Source organism: Drosophila serrata, unplaced genomic scaffold (assembly GCF_035046125.1).
Source record: "Drosophila serrata isolate PLE 108 unplaced genomic scaffold, ASM3504612v1 contig_347, whole genome shotgun sequence".
Classification (NCBI taxonomy): Eukaryota; Metazoa; Arthropoda; class Insecta; order Diptera; family Drosophilidae; genus Drosophila; species Drosophila serrata.
This window is the reverse complement of record NW_028257245.1, coordinates 205,694-233,261: the sequence shown is the minus strand read 5'-3', so window position 1 is coordinate 233,261 and position 27,568 is coordinate 205,694. Positions and strand designations below refer to the sequence as shown.

The 27,568-nt window shown below is 39.9% G+C and overlaps 1 protein-coding gene across 1 annotated transcript in view; it reads left to right on the top strand.

Moving 5' to 3' along the window:
• Cht6 (Chitinase 6) overlaps nt 1-27,568 on the top strand; it is a 41,044-nt gene that overhangs the window by 281 nt on the left and 13,195 nt on the right. The window contains 8 exon segments of the mRNA XM_086838191.1: nt 19,293-19,356; nt 19,901-20,086; nt 20,211-20,725; nt 20,784-20,969; nt 21,033-21,298; nt 21,366-21,845; nt 21,909-22,859; nt 22,919-27,524. Coding sequence (XP_086694317.1) covers nt 19,293-19,356; nt 19,901-20,086; nt 20,211-20,725; nt 20,784-20,969; nt 21,033-21,298; nt 21,366-21,845; nt 21,909-22,859; nt 22,919-27,524 — 7,254 coding nt within the window.

Here is a 27,568-nt window from a genome sequence, read left to right as displayed (position 1 = left end):
AACAAAAACAGAAAAAATGCATTAAAAAATCAACTCTCGACAACTGCAAGCTGAGAAATCATTTTTATTTCGCATTTGTTGCTGCATTTTGTACGCAATTAGCGCAAATCTGGCCAAGAGTCGTAAATATTTAAGTCCGGACTTGTGATTTCCTGGCCACAATACCAAAAACAGGGAATAAGTTACAGCAGCAGAGCAACCTTGGCTGCCTGGAAAGTTGTTATCCTTGCCCAGGGCACCAATTGTAGTCAGGAAAGATCCCACAGATCTCCCATAAACGAGTTCTCGAAACTAGCATCGTGGGTATGGCTCTTCATTCTCGAATGAACTGAATTATTCATCGACTTGATTTCGATTTCGTTTGCCTGGTTTAACTTGATATTAAAAACGTCTCTCTTCGGCGATTGCATAATTAATGTGTGACAACATAACGAAGAATTCTTTTGGCCAGCACACAAAAATATGCTTCCGACTTTGGCTAACAAAAAAAAACCATAATAATACGTAATCTTAAACCGAAAGTAAGAGTGATTTGGAGAGGTCTTTTGTGACCTTAAATCTAGATAAAAACAGCCTATAGACAAGGGATATCTGTCAATTAACATATGAATATCGATATAATTTTTATAATGATCTGTTTCCCCTTTTGATTTAGCAAGATTTTATATTCTTTTTTTTTTAACTTTAATAGTCATCTTCAGGTTTTTCCAACTTACCTTCCTTTTAAAATGAAATATTAATTCAGTTATCACCTCAGGTGAGGAATGCCAAAGTGAGTGGCATGTCTGGGGGGGATGCACACCTATAAAGATTAAAAACTCAAGTCTTGACAGTTTTTACGATCTGTTCGGATCGGGAGTTATGCAATCCCAAAAACTTTTACCCGATTAACACCTTTTGCAGACCTGCGAAGACTTCGGTGATTGCAATTCCCATGCTAATCGAAGCGATCGAGTGCAAAACTTTCAAACACGAACCCAATTCGTTGAGATACATTGCACGCATATTAAAGATGATGGTCTGCCCGTAGATACATCCCACAGATACAGATACAGCTATAGAGCTTGAGATACGGATAACTTAAGGCGCAAATAAATACGAGCCACATGCGATGCATAAACTTTTACTTGAAAACTAAATGGCAATATAAACGAAATCGCAATCGAAATGAGGTTGCCTGGATTGGGTTTCTTTTTTTGTTGAGGGGGGAGGGCTTCTCATCTATATACACATCCGCTTGGACCTTCGTCAGAGGCATATATCTTGCTGATCCTATGATATTTCTCGCAGCGAGTCATGCAAATTTCAGTTGCGCATGCGCAGAAAAACTCGTTTAGGAATTGTCTTTTTTACGGGCACGGGCCCGATCGCTTTTTTTTTTTTTGTTGTTGTGTGTTATTTTTGTCAATTTTTTTTATTGTTGCTGTTTTGCTATTTTGTTGTTATATATATATTTTGTGTTGTTGTTAGGCTGAACTTACTTTATTTTTGGCCACGTCGTTTTATTGTGGATCCGCGGGGGCGAAACACGTTTGGCGACAAGTGCTGCTGGCAGATGAGCTGCTGCCAAGAAACTAACCAAAGAGACTCATCATCATCATCATCATCGTCGTCGTCGTTGTCTATCTTATGGCAGCCTTAATCACGATCGCCTCGATCTGCTTGACGTCAGTCTGCAAAAATGCGTGTGAAGAGGAAATTGGTTCGGGCTTTTGTCTTTGCTCCAAACAGGCGGAAATCGGGGGCCCAGCCCAGCAAAATGAGCCAACGAAAATTGCAAATTCATGCAACATCCATACCCGTGCAACGCTGCAACGTTGCAACGCCAACGCAACAGTCGCACCCAAAGACAATGACAGTGAACTGAGCCCAAGTCAATTCCCCAGACCAGGCCTCCATCGAAACTTGCATCTTCCATATGCAATATGCTTAGATTTAATCAGACGCCCATTCAGGCATTCGATTTTTCAGTATATCTGCGGTTTTAATACCCTTTCGGGTTGTTTTATGGAAGATTTTATAGAAGTTTCAGTAATGTTCCATTAAATTCTTAATATATTAAACCACAAGTGATGTCTTAGGTAGTTTAAATTACTAGAAAATCCATCATATATAACAATTTAAAGCAAAGTAAATACTATTTTTATTTGGCCTACATAAAATGTTGTTAGTAGTAAAAATTTTAAACTTAAACACCAAAAGTCATGCAATATTAAAGTCTATGCAGACCCCTTAAATTCCATAAAAAATAAGTACAAATACTGACTACACGATGTATGTTATGATATGTACTTCCCTGTACCATAAAGTTGCATGAATATTAAAGTTCCTTTGTGGCCCTGCAAATATGCAATCTTAAATATATATAATTTGGCCCCCAGAGGTGGCACATGGCATGGCACATCCGCCTCGCATCCGTGGAGAGGTTTTCAGATTGGCAAATCGTATTCAGATGAAAGTGAAACCCGATGAGAGGAGCGGCATTCAAACAAAAAATATAAATATAAGAAAAAGTGAATGTATCGGCGACCCTGCGGGGGGAATCGATTGCGATGCGATGCGTTTTGGTATTTTACATACGATTACACCAAGAAATATATATATTTTCGTAATATTTCTTACTCAAATAAACCTAAACTGAAAGTCATTCTATAAAAAAAAAACACTTTTGTAATCAGTTTCAAGAAGTACATAAACCTTTTTTTACATTTCTAAATCAAACCAAAATATTACAACATGGTATTCCTAGCTGAAAATCTTGAAAGTTATGTTTTCTGTTTTAATTGACTTTATTAAATTTCTCTCAGTGCTTATATATTATTCAAAAAGCATTATAGAAGACTCTGGCATCGGGGCGGTCTCATTAAGTTACCGGTTTTTGGCTATTAAACCGCATTGGCCTGAAATTCCCGCATTCCCAGTCGCATCGCACTGCAATCGCCTTTGGTAATTGTATCTGCCAGATACTCAGTATCTCTGAGTAACAGAGTTTCTGAGCCTCGGAATATCGCTGCCTTCAGTCCCCCAGTCTCCAATCCCCATTGCAAAATGTTGCCTTTTTTTGTGTCGCCGTTGCCACTCTTTGGGCCACGTTACGTATATATGCTTCAGCCAGCAAAAAGGGGTTAATGCAGCCGGGCAACAGTGGGTTAAGAGGGAAGGGAGACATGCTCTAGGGAACGCCGGGATGATTCAATTCCATGACAACGACAACAGGGCTAACCAGCCATGTCTGGTCCCCGTACTTTGGACTCTCAGATTTAGGAACATGCAAATCATTAACACGCTGACAGGTCAGGGGGGTTGGCCCAACCCTCTGCCGTTCCCCTTTGATATTTGAACCTAAACCTATCTTTTTCTTACTTTTTCTAATTTATCAATAGCTGTCGTCACATTGTTTTTGGGTTTTTTATAAATACAAATTATTTAAAGGCTTAGTTTAACTAGGTTTTCTTTTTGTTTCTGGGTTTTTAACTAAAATTTAAGCTATAAATTATTTATTTTCAATAATTTGTACATTATATAATGTCAATTCTTTGGCATATTTATTTTTCTGTAAAAACTTCTCATTACTTCTTACTTCATTTTAATTAAGTGCTCACCCAACATACTTTATACATAAATTTATATTTTATTCTTTGTTTAACTATGAGTAACTTGGCACTTAATTTATGATTTCCTTAAACCACTTGACAAATATTTGAATACATCAACTCTTTGGCCAATTAAAATCCCACAGCCATCTTTTGACCAATTAAAATATATATATACATTTATTCAATGGCTGCAAATTTTCAACCAAAAATCAGATTCCCACCCTTGAAGCCCAGCCTCTGAGGGTTTCATTTTTTATATATACATTTTTTTGTAGCTCCACTTGAAACACGTAACTGTAAATTCGCCTGAGAGATATATATAGCCGACATATATATAACATAAAATACCAAATCAAATATGTATAAATTTACAGACATACCCCGCGACTGAAGGTCAACTTGTTTCGCGAGAGCAAGAAAAAAAGCAAGCAAAAGTTATAAATTAATTTATTAAGCCGGAGCGCGGTCCAAAACCAAGTCGAGTTCCACTCTCCGTCTCCGCATTTAAACTTGTTTTTTCCTCACAATAACAAAAATCACTTGCTCAAAATTCCAGAGTCTTGACCAACGGACTAACTGACCCCCAATTGGTATTTAAAAGAATGTGACTGCATTTGCAACAAAAAGAAAAATGTATATATATCAAAAAAACTAACAAAAAACAAAACACAAGACCAGCCTTAAGCCAAAGCGAAACAAAACGTCTAAAAAAATAAATCAAAATGAGGAATGAGGGTGAACAATGGCCACTTTAATTGTCACAAGGATGGAGCTTAAACAAATGTATTTAGTTTGGTGACAGAATCCAACTAAAGACCTTAGAAGATATAATTTAATTGTTTAGAGACTTGATAAATGCTAAGGAATTTTTACACGGTTCAACAAAGAAAACCTAGAGCTTGAAATTAATTATTAAATTATTTCCTTATAATTAATTACTCAATTATGGTAGTTGTTAGCAGGAAGTATTAGTTGTTTGTGATATTTAAACACAATCTTAAGGTTTTTATTATTAAAACAAATAGATTTATATAACAAATAAATAAAATAAATTTATGGAGTATCAAATATATCGTAAAATATTTCTTTGATACTTTATAAATTTATTTAAATATATTTACTATATGATATCACGAAATAAGTGAATATCATATATCTCTCCAGAAAGTTTGAATGAGTTGCTAACCCTTTACTTGGTTTATTTCGAACGTGGTGCTATTAATTTTCTGGGCTACCTCTCAATATATGAATTCTGTTTTCCCTAATTTAATATGTTTTTCTTTAATAAATTAAAATCATCTATAGTTTGATGTACTTACTTGTTATATCACAAAATAAGTGAATATATTAAAAGAAAGTTCAAATTTCCAACTGATTTTCTTAACTTAGGTTATATCTAACGTGTTCCCATTTTATTTTCTGTGTCTGTGTATCAATACTTGAATCCATATTCCCTTTTTTTTTTCTTAATTTAATATATTTAACTAGTAAATTGAGTTACATTTTACCAATGTCCCAACCTTTCTAACTTCTTTTCCCAATTACAAATAGTTCTTGTATAATTTTCAACCATTTTTCGTTCACTAATTTCTATTTATATTTTCTTTACATAGTTTATATTTAACATGTTTCTATTATTTTTCTGTGTCCGCTTTTCAATATTTGAATCCTCATTCCCCTGTTTTCTCTCATTTAATATATTTTTTACGAGTAAATAAACTTACATTTTACCAATATCCCAACCTTTCTAACTTCTTTTCCCAATCACAAATATTTCTTGTATTATTTTCACCCATTTTATTTTTCACTCTCCAATTTCTATTTCAATTTCAGTCTCAAAAAAAAAGTATAAAGTCATGTTTCGATCTAATTAAGTTCAGTCTGGCTAATCGGATGCTACAATGGCATTATCTTTATGGCTTAAAACCAAATCTTTCCCCTTTACACTTCACTCGCTTCATGGCCTTCCATGAAAAGTTAACCAAAAAAATCATCCAAAATTAGCCAGTGCCCAGTTTTTCACCCCACAGCCTCTCTCTCTCTCCCTTGTCTCGGGATTTTCATCTTGGACTCAACTTGAACCTGAATGTGCATCACGATTATCTTGTAGTTTTTTCGTGTTTTTTGTCGTGTTTTTTTGGGCTGGTTTTGTTGCCGGATGCGCCGCCAGTCAGGCTTTTTTTTGGCTTAATAATTTCGACTGAACGAAATTGAAAGTGGGCAGAAAACAACGGTTAGAGTTAATACGAAAAATAAAGGCATAAATAAGTTGTATACTAAGCCGTGTTTAAAAGGGCATAAAACTTATATAAGACGATCCCTCCACCGATGGAGCTTCTTCCGTTTGGTTTCTTTGCTTTTATTTGCTTTTCATTGTCTCGATATGACATAATTGGTTCAAATGGGCAAAAGAAATGCTCGCAGCTCTTTTACAACTGTTTAATTTGGCCAAAGGCAGTGAAAAAGCACCGCAGTTTTGGTAAATAAACCAAGGAAAAAAATAATAAAGAAATAAAAGAGATGAGGTGCTGAATAACACCTACCGTTAGCGTTAGCCCCTTGCTAATTTCGCTTGGCTTGCCAATTATCGCTTAGGCCCCTTGATAATTGCAAAGTAAATGCGATACCGCCGCCGCCGCTGCCGCTGCCGCCCTGCAAAGCGGACTCAGGTGAGTGTTGCATGGGGGAGAGGAGAGAGGGGAGGGATGTACGGTATGCGGGGTGGGGTCTGGCAGCGGTTGTCCAACTTTCGATTTCACTTCCAAGTGCCAATCCGCAGCAACTTACGCACCTGAATCACAATCACGCACCGAAAGTGTCACTGGCTTGCCAATTTCATAACAGGCAATGCTGGTAGCTATTGACCTGCATAGAGTTACAACAAATAAATAAATGTATATCAAAGATATAGGGGGTAATCTATGGGAATAATATAATAATAATCTCATAATAACATGGGAATTCATTTAATTTTAATAACAAAGATATGGGGGGGAAATTATTGGGAAATATCTGTGGACCTGATAATTAATACCCATAATATAGGAATTCTTTAAATTTTAACATCAAATGTGCATACATTTTAAATATATATAAAGATACAAAAAATAAATACATATATAACAAAGATATAGGGGGTAATCTATAGGAAATATCTGTAGACCTGATAGTTAATTCCCATAATATGGGAATTCTTTTAATTTTAATATCAAATGTGCATACATTTTAAATGTATATAAAGTTACAAAAAATAAATACATATATAACAAAGATATAGGGGGGAATCTATGGGAAATATCTGTAGACCTGATAGTTAATTCCCATAATATGGGAATTCTTTTAATTTTAATATCAAATGTGCATACATTTTAAATGTATATAAAGATAATAAAAAATAATACTTAAATAACAAAGATATAGGGGGTAATCTATGGGAATAATATAATAATAATCGCATAATAATATGGGAATTCTTTTAATTTTAATATCAAATGTGCATACATTTTAAATATATATAAAGATACAAAAAATAAATACATATATAACAAAGATATAGGGGGTAATCTATAGGAAATATCTGTAGACCTGATAATTAATTCCCATAATATGGGAATTCTTTTAAATGAATATCAAATCTAAATAATTTTTAAGTAGCTATAAAGTTACATAAATAAATAAATACCAGATATAGGGCCAATTTATGGGAATTATTTCAAAATTAATATCAAGTCTGCAAAAATTTTAAATATACGTTACAAAAGTGAATATATATCCAAGATGTAGGACCAATCTATGGGAATTATTTTAGAATCAATAAAAAATCTGCATAAGTTTTAAATATATATAAAGTTAGAAAAATAAATATGCCAAACTACAGCAGTCAACTTTGAATATTCTTTTAAATTTAATATCAAATCTAAATAAATTTTAAGCATATACAAAAGGATAAATATGCAATAATATAGAAATAATCTTCGGAAATTCTGTTGAATATATCATAAACTAGAAAGGAAGATAAATTCGAGAAGTCGAAGTTGAACCCTGGTGACCATAGGATCAATCATAACTAAGCCAAAAATTCATTAATTTCAGTTCTGATAACATTTCTATGCTAGAATTTAAGTTTTACTAAGTTTTTAGCCCCTTATAAAATTTTGAAAAAATTTCGAAAATGTATGTTATAACCGGATATAGCTGGATCAACTCTCCTATTGCTGCTGATCGAGAATATATATGATTTATTATGTCGGAAATGACTCCATCACTTTTCTTTCCCTCAAACAATTTCTTATAAATTATATATTATTAATTTTTGTCAATATCTCAAATTAAATTTGTTCAATTTAAAACAAAATAAGTTTCCCTTAGTAAATGATAATCTTGGAAAAGCACAATTTGAATTAGCACAACAATTAATTGGTTTCCCTTTCCGTGATATTATATTTTTAAAATTATTAGCTCTTTGGCATTATCTCTGCCTATTTTTTTGCAAAAGCTTTCACTATCGTTATTATTTTTTTTTTTTTTGTTGTTTGCTTTTTTGACGTAACTGCTAACTGACAAATCGCAAAAATTTCGCTGGCCAATATGATAAATGACAGTTGCAAAAACATTTCACTCAAGAAGACGCTGAAGAAAATGGGAAAAGATACATGGCAATGCAATTGCATTTTCTGGTTTTCATGTCATGCAAATCCGCTCGTTAATCCTCCCTCGAGTTTTCACGGCCAACTCAGGTGTGTACGATCTGCATGGTAATTAAGGTGATCAAACATTAATTATGGCATTAGCCTGGCAGCTGGCCACACTGGCGCGGCGAAAGTTTATGGCCATAATGAATAGTGCCAGCTGTTTTGCCAAGGAAGAGATTGTTATTGTTTTTACTCTAAATTAATTTTTTATTAGAGATATTTGAAGATTGATTTTAGCTTGTGAAAGTACTTAGTTTGTGCAATAAAAGGGGGTCGGACTTTTATGGGTTTTAATTTACTATGAGCTACTGAGTTTTGATAGTTTAGTTTAGTTTTTTATATTTTTTATTAAGTAATATTCAATTTTTATGGAAATTCACATTTTAATAAACGTATTTTGACTTGCAAAAGGGATCTTAAATATTTCTGGTCACACTGTAAAGTTGGAAACTGTACTTTTTGTTGTCCTGTTTAATCTTGTACAACTTTCTGTATTTACTTTACAAAATGAATCAGTTTTTTTTTAAATTAAAATGGTATAATTATTTACAAAACAAATTTGTAGACTCACGTTTTGGCTTAATCGTTTATCTTATCTCATTCAATTAGTATTTCGTTTCATTTTTTTTTTTTGTCCATCATCTGTTTTTGCCGCCTTGACTTTCGCCAAACATCTGGCCACAGTTGCATCTCTCCCCTGCCAGCGATTTACTTGCCAATCTTCATCGTCCGGCAATTTGCGTTAATGGAGAAAATTGCACCATTAGTGGCGACAAATACAGATTGATAAGCGGACAGTGGGCGACAGAAAAGAAAAAATGTAAAAAAAATACCTGGCACTACCAATATCGATGAGACACCTTGTTTGTTTTGACCAACTCGACTTGATGATGATGGAGAGCGGCACCTTGAAAACGGAACAAGTCTTCAAAAGACACAGCGACAAGGCGACAATTGCAACCGTATTTAAATGATATTGAAATAGGATTGAAAATTGGATTTGAAATTCTATGGCCCGGGTTCCACTGACATTTCACGTTTTGGCCGTCTCGATTTGATTGGATTTCATACGCGTGAGTCAGCTAGCCACTCTAAACGGATTAGTTCCAGTTTCTGCTGCGGGTTTATCATAAGTAGCAATCAATGGCGGCGGAATCGCTGGTGAATCATCGCCATCCCGGAAGCTGGACGCCATGGACACAATCCATTGCTCTGTGGTCCTGCTGCTTAGAGCACTCAGGCCATAAATTGAATTTTCACGCTGCAGCGTTTGCAAAAAAAAATATGGGGAAAATACATGTATTTTCAGCTGGAGTGGAGTAAACAAGAATCGGGAAAGGAGTTCAAGAAATGCTTCAAAAATATATTACATTAAGAGTAATTTGAAGTTATTAAATAGGTTAAATTGGAATATAGGAAAAGGTTCTTATTATTCACATAAAATCTCTATTTAATTGTTAACAGGATTTATCATTTAATAAACATTAAATCCTTTTAATTATACAAGCTTATGAGACCAATGATCTATAATTTCTCCATTTCTTGAAACAATATAAAATAATTTATTTTTTATCATTAGGAATTAGCAAAATGCTATAGTATTTATTTATCATTAAATAACGGAAAAAAAATACAAAATATAGGAACAATACAATAAAAATTCTAAGGAACAATTCTATATAATTTCATATAGTATTTATTTATCATTTTATCATTTATCATTTAATAACCATAAATATATTTAAATTATAAAAGTTCTTGGAAACAATTCTTTATAATTTCCTCTCCTCTTGAGGGAATATAAAATAATTAATATAATATCATCATTATATCATCAGTACTCAATCATTAAGCAAAATACTATCGGATTTATTTATCATTTAACTATTTTACTTTTAATAACTTTAAATACCTCAAAATTATACAAGTTCTCTGGAACAATGCTCGAAATTTCTTCATCTCTTGAAAGAATATAAAATAATTAATATTATATCATTAGAAATTAACAAAATGCTATAGTATTTATTTATCATTTAGTATCCATAAATACCTACAAATTTTACAAGTTCTTGGTCTACAATTTCCTCTTCTCTTGAAAGAATATAAAACAATTAATATTATATCATTACAATTAAGCAAAATGATGTAGTATTTATTTATCATAAATACCTAGAAATTACAGAAGTTCTCAGGAACACTACTCTATATTTTCCCCATCTCTTAAAGGAGTATAAAACAATTAATATCATATCATATTAGAAATTAGAAATATGCTATAGAATCTAGTTCAACAGGCTGCTAGTGATAGATAGCAGCTTTTTGGCCTGGAAAAGGGCCAAGTGAGTGGCTGAAAAACTCGTTTGCACATATTTTGCCAACGAGATTCTCATTAAAAGGCATTCGCAAAATATTTGGCGTGTAATTGGATTTAATGAACTGGCCATTGTTGGGCTCGTGACGTGACGAAAACAATGCCGCCATCCCGGGGCCATGAAGATGAGATGAGATGAGATGAGAGGATGGTGATGATGATGATGTTCATGCATGTACATCAAGGCAATACAGACAATGGAACAAGCCGCGTGAACTTGAATTCTCTGCAGTTTGGCCAAAATGCAAAATGCAAATTTTGACATCGATGCAGGCGAAGTGAGTGAGGGAGTGAGTGAGTGAGTGAGTTAGTGAGCTGACTGAATGAATGATTGCCGTGAGCATTGACATTGATCAGGGGGAAGATTCGATTCAATTCGATTCAATTCGATTCGATTCGAGCCAAAGATGCGAGACTGGTTTAGTACATATTGATGGTACGAAATGAGATGATATGGAATGGGGGATTTCTATTTTATTGGTGTACCCGGCCTTGACAGGCACTGGCTTTTATATCTTTTTACATTTCAGTGGGGCAGAGATACACAGAAAAAAATGTAAGGGGTATTAAGAGTCAGCTTTATAAGAAATATAACAAAATAATAATAAATATAAGCAAAGCTAGGCATATCTCTGCATTATCCTTAAAGGATATATCTATAACTTTTTATTAATAATATTACTCTTGGATACTATTTTATATATTTTTTATATAAGCCTGTAAAAGTTCTCTTCAATCTCCTCTTAAATAACCCCTGATTTCTCCTTGTGCATCTTTTGAAAAGCATTCATTCGGTTTCACAATCAATCGATAGACCGTTCAGTTTATGGCTCAATTGTGTGAGAGCTGGAAAACCGCTTTGCAGAGGTTTTTCTTCTTTTTTTTTTTGGCCACCGTTTGCTGACCCATAATAATGCATTGATCCAGCCTCGGCATTGGAGAAATACGAAATAAAGATGGACATAATCTCACCCCAACTGCAGCATCCGGCGACATCAACTTTCGCTTTTCTTTCGGTTTTTGGTATCAGTTTTTGGTTTTTGGTTTTTTGGTGTTCGGTGGACTCCTGTCCTGTCTTGTCACGCCAAAAGGCGATTAAGAAAGCCCCCAAAGGAGCGGAGAGTCCGAGAAACATATATATTGTGGATATATAGTGGATCGGGGGGATTGCCAACTGGTTCCCTAAGCGGAGTCAATGACTGGGTGACTTCTGCTCCATAATTGGCAAAAACACTTGGCCAACTCAAAATGCGTTTTTTTTTTTTTTGTTGTAATCATTACCTCGTTGGTTTCTTTTTGGCCCGGTCGAGCTGCTTTTCACTTGGCCAGGCCAAACGCATCGATGCCATTGATGAAAGTTCACACTGGAGTGGAGTTTATGTGGTGTCATGACCGATAGAGATCGGTGTGGAAATGGGAGTTCAATCCTCTAGAGATTTATCTAGATCTTTGCTTTATTTTTTATTTGCTTAATTTGCCTTGCCGAACTTACCATCTAAATTTAGTAGTTAGAAGTGGTCTTTCCCTCAAATTAAGACCCCTTCTTAGTCCAATTATTCCATTCTGCCGCTGGCCATGATTCCATTTTTGGTCGTGGCCTGGCCTGGTCTGCTCTGTTGGCTAATTGAATGTGCCTTTGCCAAAAAGATTCGCAGAGACTGGAACAAAAACCTTTCGCACGCTAATCTCAAATGTTGGCCAACAATGCCCAGCTTTCGCACGGCATAAATCCCGACTAAATGCAAGAGTTAAAGCCATCGACTTATCACCCCCGATGATCTCTGGCATTGTGGCTCCAGCTCTCGGCACACCCAATACCCACCATCACCCTCAGGTGGTGCTGAGTGGCTCCAAGTATGAAACGGAGTGGCTCAGTGGACAAGTGGACAAAGTGAAGTGGCCCGAATTCCCGACAAAATGTTCAAATGTCAAAACTTTTGTTTACAAAACTCTTCAGCTGCAGGCACACCCCGGGTTCCAGGTTCCATCTTTGCCCAGCCCACGGGGCGTATGCGCAACGCAGCTTTTGCCAGACATTGATCTCTCGGCCGCTTTTGTTTTATATTTTTGTTATTTTATTTTTTTGGGGGGCGTTGACATTGCGACGGTACCTTAAAACGTGACATGATGTGCGGCACATTCTACGTGCTACAGACGAAAATTTCCAGTCAATGCCAGAGTGTAAAAGAGTGGAAAGGGAGCTGGACGGGATTTAGGTGGGGAAAAGAGGCACTGCATCGGACCGTCTTTGAATTTTAAGTTGCATTTAAGGCGAACTGAACTTTACCACATAGTTATACACTAACGGCAACGAGAGTATATTCAATTATATATTGGTTACATACTTAAACATATAGGGTATAAATAACACAATAAAATATATAGTTTCGTATTGTATATCTTTATCTCTTATAGTTTAGAGTGAATCCTTTTGAGGGTCCTCAGAGCTAGAGTATTCCCCACTTCGTTCTTTGTAGTAAGACTTCCTTTCTGACTTGTTTCCCTTTTAGCCAGTCATGATTTTCGACAGCGAGTGAGTGTGTGAATAAGTGTGAATACTGGCTGAATATTGGTGAATATTCGTACATGTTCAAGTCTGCGGCTGTGAGTGTTACAGCGGCAGCTGCAGGCAAAGATTATGAATAACCGGAGCATTATCTGTGGAATTTTTTTTGGGGCCAATGATTGATGGCCAGCAGAGCCACAGTTCACTCAAATATTCACACACAAGACTGAGCAAAAAATATAGAGTTTTACCATCAAAAGAGTCTGACTTTTCTTGGCAAACATAAATGAGCATTTTAATGCAGTTTATTTCTTTTTTTTTTATGCCAAAAACTCACACAAAATCCAATTAAACATCAGGCCAAACACGAGGTAAATCCATAAATGCCCATGTTCAACTTAAAAAACTATAAAAATCACACCATATTTATATAAATTTATGAAGTGTTTAAAGTTAATGAGGTGTTTTTATTTTAATGGCATTAGCTTTAATTTTCCTAAAATGAAACTAACATATTGGCGGCGATTTTCGCTAATACCAATAATAATAATAAGTTAACAGTCATTTAATAATAACACTAATGATTAAACTCAATTGCATAAATCGCTGAGCAGTTAAAGTCTTTTTTTATTTGTAATTTAAAAATATTTTAGTTAGCTTAAATGAGCTTGTTTCAATTGTAAAGCTAATTTAATTACACACCCTATTTAGTTGGATATTTTGTAATAATTGTTTTGATTGGTAATCATTAAAAGAATAAAGCCAACTACTTAACTAAATCATTTTAATTAAAATTACTATTAAAGCGACAGAATCTAGAAGAAGAAAGAATGTATATAAGCTAAGAGTCTGAATGACTTTATTCAAATCCCATTAATCAGTAGAAAACGTATTCAATTAAAGTGACTCACTCTCTGAAATATTTAGCTTGTTCTAAACTTGATTTAACATACAAGAACACGCTTAATTTTTAAATATTTAAATTATTTAAGTGCCTTCAATCACTGGTAAATTAATGAACTGGCTTTTAGTATGTTAAACAATACAAATATTTAACTGATCCAAAGAAACCTTTCTAGAGCCACTTGATTCATGTCTGTCAGCCAGCGAGACAATCGATTTCTAATGGGCGAGACAGCTCAAGTATCGAGTATCGATTGCTTCTCATGATCTGGGTTCGATCTCGAGATCAAAAGGCGACGTACAAACAACTGCTCTCGATTCGAATAATTCGTGAGCAACTCGACTTGTCGGCGGCTGCGATTTATGTGGCGGTTACGCTGACCGATTCAAGGTTAAATCCAGATTTTATGCAAAGCAACTGCAACTGCAACTGAGAAATTGCAAGTATCTACGCAATATTTTCTGCATTTTTTGTATCTTGCGCATATATGTATATATAGAGGGGGATTTTTTTTATGGTACCCCTTTTTTGTTTGTGTTTTTGCCGCGTAATGCGATGCCTTACGTAAGCAACGGGCTATCCAGCTGCAGTTGCAGCTAGCTCTCGCTCTCGCTCTGACTTAGGTGTTGCAACTTGTTGTCGCCGCACAGCAGCAACAGCAGCAGCAGCAGCAACTGCAACTGCAACTGCAGCAGCAACTTGTCCATAAATTGCGCCGCCGCTGGCTGTAAATCCGGCCAAAACGATTCTCAATTTTAGGCGCCCTGCAGCAGCAACAGAGGTAGCAGCAGCAGCAGCAGCAACACATCAAGCTGGCAAGACAGCTTGCAACCTGCAACCTGTCCATCCAGGCCACATTTAGACTGATTTTAATTGCCAGCCGCTGGTTGCAATTAAGAGAAAAGTGAAACAGCGAATAAGGCTGGACTGGCTCAAGCAGAAACTAAACTGAAACAAATGTGGCATTTGCCTTTAAGTACATGTGTTGCAGGCGCGTGATGTTGCTGCTGCTGTTGCAGCTGTTTCTGCTGTTCACTTTGCGTAAAATCGACAAATTTGTCAAAAACAGAGACTGGCCAATCAATGCGAATCCGAATGCGAATGCGAATGCGAATGCTCATGCGCATTGTACAATCGAAATTGTTGTCATTTCATTTTCATTTAAGTTGCTTAGCCGCTTAGTTGGTTGCTCTTTTCCCTGATTTTTTCCTTCATCATATATATGTATATACTTAATTTTTTTTTTTTTTTGGCATGCAATTTTATGTAAGCAGCCGGTGCAGTCGCTGCCATAAAGCAATGTTAGGCAATGCGTAAGCGACCATGTAAATGATGGCTATATATAAATGTAAATTGCCACAGCGTTCCATAAACATTACTTGTTTACCTGTGCGCCGGTCCAATGACCCAATCAATGTCCACACATTTTTATACAGTCGTCGCCGGCTCTTGTCACTGGGTAAATATGCCATTACCCCGATACACCGATCCACCGATCCACCGATACAAGCGACTTGCCACCAGAATGTCTTGAGTGGCTTTTGGCCAAATGGCACACCAGCTAACAGCAGCAGCACCAACCACCAGCTATACCGGATATGGATACGGCTGCGATTTACGGCTAAGAGGGGAAAGCTTCAAATCGCTTAAGTGTCGTTATACTTGTATATATTGTTTGGCATAGTGCGTTTCTTATTTCCCAATGTTGCTGCAGGAATTTGGGTTAAGAACCTGAGAGCAGCAAAGTTATAGTATATCCCTACAGCAGCCAATGAACCCTTTTAAAAGGATTCTTTTTTTCTGTAAGAGAGCTGCCTTTTAGTTCTTTTAGCTATAAATATTGGCACATATAAGTGTCTGTTGCAGAAATATATTAACTTTACACACTTTATGTTTTTTTTTATAGTACAAAAATCATAGAAATCGGAGAGTTTTTGATACTTTTTAGTCTTGTAAAAATTCGTTTTCTTATTCCCACTACAAATCTGGTGTTGTTGATACTTCAGGATGCTTTTATAATTTTCTAGCAATTTTAAATAAAACAAGATTGATTGAAATTCGATCACTAGGGATTAAGAGAAAATAAATTATATATTTTTATGTTAAAAAACAATAAAGTAATCCCTGCTTTCGTTTAATTTACCTATGTATACATTTAATATTTACAGTTTCACATTCACCATTTTGAACGATTACTTGTACGGCAGCTATATAATATAGTAATCCGATTTTCAGAAAATTTTACTCAAAACTCTAGATTAATACATATACAATAGCTATATATCAAATTTGATGAAAATCTGTTGAAAACTGGAAAAGTTCTAAAGCTATATATATCTATATATGTATGTATGTATGTATATAGTCCACCGATTCGCCATGCTCCGTCTTATGTACTAGTAAAATTATATAGAGGAGTAACTCGATAGCTTCATTCAAATAGCTTGCTCTTAAGTTTGTTCCAAAACATATGATTCCCAACTGGTTCTAACATCCCCAGAACGAAGTGACTTCTGCCAGCCAAGTCCCAGATATGTGTTGTGTTCCAAAAGTTGCAAGTCATTGTTTACAAGTGTTTAAAGTTAGTTACTGATCATATATACTTACTGGTTATAGATACTTACTGACCATAGTTACTTACTGGTCAAAGATACTTTCTGTTCAAAATTAATTCCTGATTATAGTTACTTACAGGTCATAGATACTTTCTGTTCGGAGTTAATTACTGATTAATGTTACTTTCTGGTCATAGATACTTACTGCTCAGAGTTAATGACTGATTATAGTTAATAATTGATCATAGTCACTTAATGCTCATAGTAACTTGCTGTGGAAAGATACTTACTGATCCTCTATCGTTCCTATAGCAGCTATATATATATATATATATATATATATAAATAGTCCACCGATTCGCCATGCTCCGATTTATATACAAGTAAAATTATATAGTGGAGTAACTCGATAGCTTCATTCAAATAGCTTGCTCTTAAGTTTGTTCCAAAAACTATGATTCCCAACTTGTTCTACCATCCCCGGAACAAAGTGACTTCTGCCAGCCAAGTCCCAGATATGTGTTGTGTTCCAAAAGTTGCAAGTCATTGTTTACAAGTGTTTAAAGTTAGGAACTGATCATATTTACTTACTGGTTATAGATACTTACTGACCATAGTTACTTACTGGTCAAAGATACTTTCTGCTCAAAATTAATTCCTGATTATAGTTACTTACAGGTCATAGATACTTTCTGTTCGGAGTTAATTACTGATTAATGTTACTTTCTGGTCATAGATACTTTCTGTTCAGAGTTAATTACTGATTATAGTTACTTACTTGCCGTAGATACTTACTGCTCAGAGTTAATGACTGATTATAGTTAATAATTGATCATAGTCACTTAATGCTCATAGTAACTTGCTGTGGAAAGATACTTACTGATCCTCTATCGTTCCTATAGCAGCTATATATATATATATATATATATATATAAATAGTCCACCGATTCGCCATGCTCCGATTTATATACAAGTAAAATTATATAGTGGAGTAACTCGATAGCTTCATTCAAATAGCTTGCTCTTAAGTTTGTTCCAAAACATATGATTCCCAACTGGTTCTAACATCCCCAGAACGAAGTGACTTCTGCCAGCCAAGTCCCAGATATGTGTTGTGTTACAAAAGTTGCAAGTCATTGTTTACAAGTGTTTAAAGTTAGTTACTGATCATACATACTCAGTGGTCATAGATACTTACTGTTTAGAGTTAATTACTGATCATAGTTACTTAAGGTTCATTGATACTTGCTGATCATAGATCATTACTGATCATAGATACTTATTGTTCAGAGGTACTTACTAGTCATGGATAATTACTGTTGAGAGTTACTTAATGATTATAGTTACTAAAAGTAGTACTAAAACTTAAAGTCTTTAATAATAAATGATAAATTTGAATTAGATAGATATATAGATAAATATATATGTATTATTAAAAAACTATACTTATCAGACATATATCTTGTGGCTCTTGCACTTTAGATTGCTTTAAATAATCTCTCAAAATTGAAACACAAATTCATTTCATTTGCCCTTCGATTTCACAAACTTCCCTATATGATGTTTCCCTTTGCTTATATATAATTGATTTTAGCGAAAAGAAAGTTCCCCTTGGGGGCAGTCAGACGCAATTAGCAAAATTCACTTTTTACGATGACTCTAACCATCCCGATGCCATATACCATATAATACATAATATATATTGTATATGAAGCTTGCTAATTAGTTATGATCCAACCTGTTCCTACTATGTATCTTTTAAGCCGGCAGATGTTTTATTCGATGATGGCTTTTTGGATGATGGTGATGCTGATGAGATGAGATATCTTACATAGCGATTTGATCAATTTTGTTTGCTGCGTGTAAAATTCACTTCGATGAATGAAGCCCAGAAAAGTAAAGAAATAAATATAACCAAACCGACATAGCTCTCACACACACGCACACGCAATCGAAGTCAAGTTTTTTTTTATTTTTTCGTTCGGTTCGAATTGCTTATGTAATCTCGTGTTGTTTCTCTTTCGGTTTTGCTGACCAAAATCCGTAAAAAGATTTGGGCCCATTGTGGCTGCGGCCAGCCAGCGAACGCTGTTGTAACACTTTGGCATTTTAATATGAAAATCCGTTTGGGATATTTATGAGTGTGACTCACAGTGTTCCCAGTTTCCCCCCACTCACTCCAATTGTTTTGGCCAACACCATAGCCTTCGTAATACCAGCTTCCTTGTTGCGCCCCCTCTTATGACACATATTGCAGCAAGGGGCGTGGCATGTGGCATCTGCATCTGATTAGGCGCCGATTTGCATATGAAATTCATCTAGTTTTGTCTCGTCACATCACCTCATCTCACACACATTGCATGGCATCGCTTATGTAAGCCGTGATGATTTGATGGGCGACCTTCATGGGAACCATCGTCGAGTTTGAGTTTGAGTTCGAGTTCGTGTCTTGAATCTTTTGTTTCGCCCAGATTAATGCGGACCACCCCGTCTCCAAGACCTGTCCTTCGATGTCACTGTGTCAATGCTGTCTTAATACCGCCCTAGGCGGTCTCTGATTTTTTTTATTTGCTAAACGAGCTTGGCTTCCTTCCGCTTCTCATCTCGAATTGATATAATTGCCCAACACTTATTGTTCTCCTTCCTTTTCCTTTTTGGTTTTCTTGCAGTTCCGGCGTGGAGCGGCCTGGCAAACGCTCTTCCTGCTCTGCGCTCTCGCCTATTGCATAAATGGTAAGTTTTGGTTAATTTAGTTTTAGTTAAATTATATGTAAGAATTTGGGGGATTTTTTAAGGGTATTAAATATGCGTAGAAATAAGAAAATGATAAAGAAATCCAGAATTTCCTAATAGATCAAAGAAAGGAAGCATCGTTCTTTATGTTTCCAATATCATAGATTATAAATTATTTGATCAATCTCTAAGAAATCCTTAGCATTTCCTAATAGATTAAAGAAAGTAAGCATCATTCCTTTCCTTTTCAATTTCATAGATGAAAATGTTAGCCAAATGTATCTTGTTCCTTAAAATATATAAAATAACAATGCCTGAGCATTAAATAATCCCTTTTCAAGCTCTCCAAACACTTTTAAAAGATTTCACATGTCTTGTTGAGTTCTTACATATTTCTATTGCTAATCATTTACTTACGCTATTCAAACCCTTTATTAATAATCCCTTTTTAAGCAATTCAAATTCTCAAACTCTAAGCAACTACTTGATAAAATATTTTTGCAATCCATTAACCATTAATTAATTGAAATTTAATGCCATACAGAGGCCAGCAGCGAGGGACGCGTGGTCTGCTATTACACAAACTGGAGCGTCTATCGCCCGGGCACGGCAAAATTCAATCCGCAGAATATCAATCCCTATCTGTGTACACATTTGGTGTACGCTTTCGGTGGATTCACCAAGGACAACCAGATGAAGCCCTTTGACAAGTACCAGGACATTGAGCAGGGTGAGTAGCCCAGACACGCCCCGTCCTTCCGGCGAGTTAATTTCACTCGGTTGCAATTTCCGGTCCTCTTCCTGTTGCTGCTCCTGTCTGATGCATCCCCTGTTTCCCTGTTTCTTTCATCCAGGTGGCTATGCCAAGTTCACCGGACTCAAAACGTACAACAAGCAGCTAAAGACCATGATTGCCATTGGCGGCTGGAACGAGGCCAGCTCTAGGTTCTCCCCACTGGTGGCCAGTGGTGACCGTCGACAGCAGTTCATCAAGAATATTCTAAAGTTTCTGCGACAGAATCACTTTGATGGCATCGACCTCGACTGGGAGTATCCGGCGCACAGGGAGGGCGGTAAGTCCCGGGATCGGGACAACTACGCCCAGTTTGTGCAGGAACTGAGGGCCGAATTCGAGAGAGAGGCGGAGAAAACGGGACGAACGCGCCTGCTCCTGACCATGGCCGTGCCAGCGGGCATCGAGTACATTGACAAGGGCTACGATGTGCCCAAGCTGAACAAGTACCTGGATTGGTTCAATGTGCTCACCTACGATTTCCACTCCTCCCACGAGCCCTCGGTCAATCACCATGCTCCCTTGTACTCCCTGGAGGAGGACTCTGAATACAACTATGACGCCGAGTTGAATATTGTAAGTTTTTTCTAGTGTTTCATTATTATTCCTGGTACTCAATATCCTTTTATTTTAGGATTATTCCATTAAATACTACCTGAAGGCTGGCGCTGATCGTGACAAGCTTGTCTTGGGCATCCCCACATACGGACGATCCTACACTCTGATCAACGAGGAGAGCACAGAGCTGGGAGCACCATCGGAGGGTCCTGGAGAGCAGGGCGATGCCACACGCGAAAAGGGTTACCTGGCCTACTATGAGGTTGGTTTTCCGTATTCCTCGCGATATATTTGAGTGCCCCTAACCCACTGCCTTTTTTATTAGATCTGTCAGACCCTCAAGGACGACCCCGAGTGGACCGTGGTCCAGCCGAACGCCAATGTGATGGGACCCTATGCCTACAGGCGCAACCAGTGGGTGGGCTACGATGATGAGGCCATTGTGCGCAAGAAGGCAGAGTACGTGGTGGCCCAGGGACTGGGAGGCATCATGTTCTGGGCCATTGACAATGATGACTTCCGCGGCACCTGCAATGGAAAACCGTATCCTCTGATTGAAGCCGCCAAGGAGGCCATGGTGGAGGCATTGGGGTAAGAAATACCAACTCTTTTCGGAAGGATAAACTTTATACTTATTTATTTTTCTATTCCTCTTCAGACTGGGCATCAATGAGGTCGCCAAGTCAAGTGGCCCGCAGAAGCCTTCAAGATCTCGCAGTCGCGACAATGCCAGCACCCGGAATCGTCTTAATGGCAAGACCGAAGCACCAGCCAACTCGAGAAGACCTAGTGCACCCCGACGACCAGCCATAAGCTCCACCACTAGCACGCAGGCACCACCGCCAAGTACCACCTTCAAGCTGACCGAGGCCGAGGGATCTTCCCTTTACATTGGAGGCAGGGCATCCACCACGCCGCCGCCGCCAACCACTCCCGATCCGGGTTCAGACTTCAAGTGCGAGGAGGAGGGCTTCTTCCAGCATCCGAGAGACTGCAAGAAGTACTATTGGTGTTTGGATAGCGGACCGTCGGGTCTGGGAATTGTGGCCCACATGTTCACCTGTCCATCGGGTCTGTACTTTAATCCTGCCGCCGATTCCTGTGATTTTGCCCGAAATGTGCCCTGCAAGACCAAAAAGTAAGTGAATGCCACTTTAAGATGCTTGTGGAGATTAAATACTAATCTTTTCCTGCTTATTAGATCCACCACTGCGGCTCCAGTGACCACTAGTACCTCAACCACCACAACAGCGCGACCGAATCGTGTGACAGCGGCGCCCACGGCCCGTCCAGTCTATCCGCGACCCACCACTAGCACCAGCACAACGACAACCACAACCACGACAACGCCAGCGGCAATTGAAGAGGATCTTGAATACGAAGAAGATACCGATGAGCTGTCGCCGAGCAAGTCAACCGATGCCGAGGAGGATCCACAGGTTATCAAGGAGCTGATCGATTTGATTCGTAAAGTGGGCGGTGTGGAGCAGCTGGAGAAGCATCTGCTGCGCAACAAGGATGGTTCCATCACTTTGAAGGAGAACTCAGCCAGCGGAGCCGCCACCACACCCTCTACCATTAGTAAATCACTGTATGATCGTGTGCTGAGTCGTCCTGGAACCTTGAGTTCCTTCACCCGCAACCGATTCAAGATCAGCGAGGCCACCGAAACCAGCACAGAGGCCAGTTCATCGAGCAGCACCTCCAGCGGCACAGGCAACAACTACTCCAAGTACTCCTCTGTTCTCAGGGGAAACAGTCGCCAGGGGCCGCAGAACGAGGGCATTGAAAAGCTTGCCGAGTTCGATGGCTTCCTGAAGGAGCGCAAGCAATATGTGACTATCAATCGACATCGATCTGCCGGTCAGGGCGAAGAGGAGGAGACCCAGGAACAGCAGGAGGAGGAGCAGCAACTGGCCGATGTGGCGACCACAACGCGTCACCCCTTGAGCTCAGTCACGCCCTCTTATACGAGTCTCAGGCGCACTCGCCCGACAACAGTAGCTCCAGCTGCTGATCATTCCCAGGAGGAGGTGGAGGAGCAAACCCAGACGCCGGTGAAGTCCTATGCCACCTTGAGCCGTACCCGAGGACGTACCACCGCGGCACCATCAGAGGTCACAGAAGCGTCGCCCAGTTCAACAACTAATCGGTGAGTGGAAATCTAAGGCAACTTTTGTGGTGGCAAACTTTAATATTTTCCATCAACAGGTACAAGTACTTTGAGCGCACGCGACCCACAAAGAGTGCTACCGCCGAGGATGTCGAGGATCCTCTCGAAGACGAGGAGGAGGAATACGAGGATGAGGCGCTCAAGGAGCATGTTACGGTACAGAGCAAACAAACAACAAATACACGTAAATATGCGAGCATTGGTCGCAGAACCACAACCACAACAGCAACACCAGAAACAACAACAACAACCGCCGGCACTGAGACTGCCAAGGCCAGCACCACCAACTCAACCACCACCAACAACAACAACAAGAACCACTACAACAGCAGCAATAACTACAACAATGTGAAACTGAATAACCAAATACCAACAGAAGAGAGCACCACAACCACTGCAACACCCAGCACCATCCAATCCGAAACCACTTCCACAACAACCACCACAACTAACGAACCCACTGAACCAAATGAAAGCACCACCTCAACCACCACCTCAGCCATTAACAACCTGCATACCACCACACCCACCACACCACTTGTAGGCTCCACTATCCCACCAACCTCTGGCCTCGACTCAGACTCCCTGCTAGCCAGCGAGCCGAGCGAGCCTGCCAATCCCACCCAGCCTCCCCTCAATCCCGACTCAGCCACAACGACCACCTCAACGGAACCAGAACTGGTCAGCACAACAACCACAACGACGACGACTCCAAAGACCACAACCACAACGACAACAAGCACGGGCAACAGCGAACTGAATGACGTAGACAACGTGGACAGCGAGAACAGTGAGGTAACAAAAACCAAGACACAGTATGGCAACAAGTATGCTACCACCAACCGTCGACGTATTACCACAACAACAACGAATAGCAACAGCAACAACAATGCAGAAGCTGCGAACGATGCTAGTCCAACAAGAAACGGTTTGAGTAGTTTAAATAGCTTTAGAACAAACCCGGGCAGAAGGCAACCCACCCAAGAACCCAACCACGAACAGACCACCGTCGAACCGAGCTCCAGTGTCTCTAGTCCCAGACCCTTTGGTTATCCCCGACGTCGTACACGACCCACAGCCAGCACCAGCACCAGTAGCACAGCACCCCAAACCGACAATGATAACAATACCGATAACGATAACTTAAACGTAAACGATAACATAAACGAAACCGATGCCGTTGCGAAGGTAGTGAAGAAGACACGACTATCCCCAGGGGATAGGCCCAAGGTGAGTGCCAGTCTTCCAACAGCAACAACCACAGCTAGCAACACCAGAACAACAACCTCACTGCACCACCAAGAACCCCAAGTAGAAGTAGCTGGTAATGGTGGCAATAGCTTAAGGCATGAAGTAGTTAGCTCTAGTTTAAGTCAATCCCAAGCCCAGAACCTGAACCCCAACCCAGACCACAATGATATCGATGACACTCTCAACCAGACAAAGACCAAATACACTTGGCGCGGTGTGCGACGACCCACCCGCGCTCCAGTGGCTCCCAATTCTTTAGCAGGCGACGACAAGGACTCTCGGCGCTTCGCCGGCAAGCAGTTAAGCTCTGACCTCGAGGAGGATTCGCAGACCACCACCAAGTTCCGCAGTCGTCGTTTGAATTCGGCCGAAGAAGAGTCCGAGGTGGCTCTTGAGAGAGCAACAGCCACATCAACGCAGTCCCAGGGCTCCCGCAACTACCAGAGTATTCAGCGCACCGCTAGCAGGACCTCCGAAGATGACTCTCAGATCCGCTACAAGGCCATTACCCGTGACTCTGAAGGCGGTGCTCATCTCAGCACAGGCCGTAGCTCCAGTTTTGTAAGAAACCTCGGTGAAGCACCCAAGCTGCATACCCATCAGCCCGTGGGCAGAGGTGGTCAGATTTTGCAGACAACTACCGAAGACGAGAATGTGGCCGCTGAGATAATCGATGATGAAAAAAGGGGAGAAACCAAAGCGCCCGCCGGAAGTGAAAATACGGATGACAGCAACACGGCCACAGAACAAGAGTCCCCAGAAATTGTGACAGAAGCTGTACCACAATTGCCAGAGGCCCTGGAAATTAATGAGGTCACCACATTGCCCTCAGTAGAGGAGGCTTCACCCAAAAATGAGGAGGATTCCAGCAGCCCGACTGAAACACCTTTCAGCAGTAGTACTAAAGATCCTGTGAGCAGCACTGAATCACCTGTTAGCAGTACTGAAGATCCTGTGAGCAGCACTGAATCACCTGTTAGCAGTACTGAAGATCCTGTGAGCAGCACTGTTAGCAGCACCACTGAAGAACCCATAGAATCCAGCAGCAGCTCTGCTGCCCTAAATGTTGAAGCTTTGGTAGAAGAAACTACACTGCCAACAGCAGAGGATGTAGAATCCGCTACCGATATCAATAGCAGCAGTTCTACTGAACCCCCAGCAAGCAGCACCGAATTGCCAGAAGTTAGCAGCAGTACGGAAAATATCCTAGAAGAAACCACGACAAGTACAGTGAAGCCAACTCGCCGTTCCCGCTTCGGCTCAACGACAACAGCCGCTACATCGGAAGCTGTGGCCGAAGAAGAATCAACAACTTTGTCCGCAAGGCGTCGTGTTATTGTGCGTACAAGAACAAGTACAGTTGAACCAGAAAGTGTAGTAGAATCATCAAGCACCGAAGCAACAAAACGTCGTTCATTCTTCAGAACTAGCTCCACTGAGGCGCCCAGCAGCATCTCTACTGAAGCTGAAAGTGAGGCTCAGGAATCGACACCCGAAGGCACAACCCGAAGATCTTTCTTTAGAACAAGGTCCACAGAGGCACCCAGCAGCAGCACTGAAGAACCTGAAAGTGAGGCTCAGGAATCGACACCCGAAGCCACAACCAGAAGATCTTTCTTTAGAACAAGCTCCACAGAGGCTTCTAGCACGACTCTAAGTGAAGAGAGCAGTAGCAGCAGCTCGGTCAGCGAGGAGATCGAAGCGGAGACTACTGAAGTCACTACCACTCGTCGTTCCCTATTCCGTAACAAGACTCCAAGCACCACTGAGGCCACTACCACAAGCACGACCACAGAAGAGCCCGAAGAGAGCAGCACCACTAGGCGCTCCTTTTTCCGAACCAGCAGCACCACCGAGGCCTCAACATCGTCCACCGCTGACACTGACAAGGAAATTAACAGCGATACGGAGGCCACCACTGCTCTTCCCAGACGTCGAGTCATAGTTAGAGGTAGCTTCAGGCCCCGGAAAGAGGGAGATCTCTCCTCTCTCCTGGCAGCAGATGCCAATAAAAGAGCAAGGAACAATCAGAGCACGACGACCACAGAAACTTCTGCAGGTAATTCCGATTCATCCAAGGAGGAGGAACTACCGCATGAGGAGCCACAAACGGCAGAGAAAGTAAACGCTGGTCGCATTTCGCTGAATGCTGTTCGCAACCGAACGACCACCAAAACCGAGAGCCTGGGCAACGGAGTCACCCGCACACGCACCACCTATGTGCGCACCCTTGATGCTGGCCAAAAGGTGGTGAAACGTATTCACACCAAGACGATTGAGGAGAAGCCAGCCGAATATGAGTACATTGTTGATGAAGTGACCCACCAGCCACCGCCAAGCACTACACCACGCATGGTGACCCGTAATCGCGGCTCTGTGCGCTTCCAGGGCAACGATCTGTCTTCGCTGCTGGCCCAGGACTTCTCTGCACGCAGCCACCGCAAGAAGACACAGCAATCAGAGCCAACGGTGACCAAGACTCGCAGGCGTCTGCTGAAAAAGCCCAAAGAAACCATTGAGCACGAAGAGGTTGAAGAATTTGAGTATGAGACTGGCAACGAGGTGGAAGCAGAGCCTCAAGTAAGCTCCACAGCCCGGCCCATAATCCGGAGAACCAGACCCACAATTGCACGCAAAACAACTACCACAACAGAGGAACCAAACGACTTCGAAGCCAGCACTCGCAGAGCCAGCTTTGCCTTCAAGAGACCAACAAAGGCAACGACAACTACCGAAGAACCTACAACTACCTCAACTGAAGCCACCATTCCCACACGGAGAGTGCTCGCCCACAGGAGACCATTGAGCACAACGACGACAACGACGACAACTACTACTGAAGCTCCAATTGAAGAGGAATCTACCGAAGATCAGTTGGCGGCGGCAAAGCAAAGGTTTGTAAATCGCTTGAAGACCAGCACCACAAAGGCCACAACCACAACTACAACCACAGAGGCAACCACAACTGCTGCCAGCACCACCGAAGAAGATTTAAGTGACCTCAAGCAGCAGCTGAGCAGCGCCATAAATCGTTTGCAGTCAGAGAACAAACTGGAAAGCCAGGCACTATCCAAGGATGGTCAGACTCCAGAAGATACCAGCGATGATAAACTTTCCTTGCCAATTTACCACCGAAGAAAGTACTATCAATATGTAAAGGATTCTCCGATTACATATATAGACAAGTCACCAGCGCCACCGGATATCGAAACTGTAACCGTCAATATAAAACAACAAATCCATGATGTTTTCAATGTGAGTGAGAATGAGACACCGATTAACTCTGTGGAGGATGAAGGAGAGAGCGCTGGCCATCGCCTTGCGATGGAGCACGCCAAGGAAATCAACGCCGAGCTCGGTCATTTTTTATTGAAAACCCCCGGGTCAAAATAGGTCACCTGGGGGCAAAATTAGTCGGATCAGGAGAGGAGACGCTC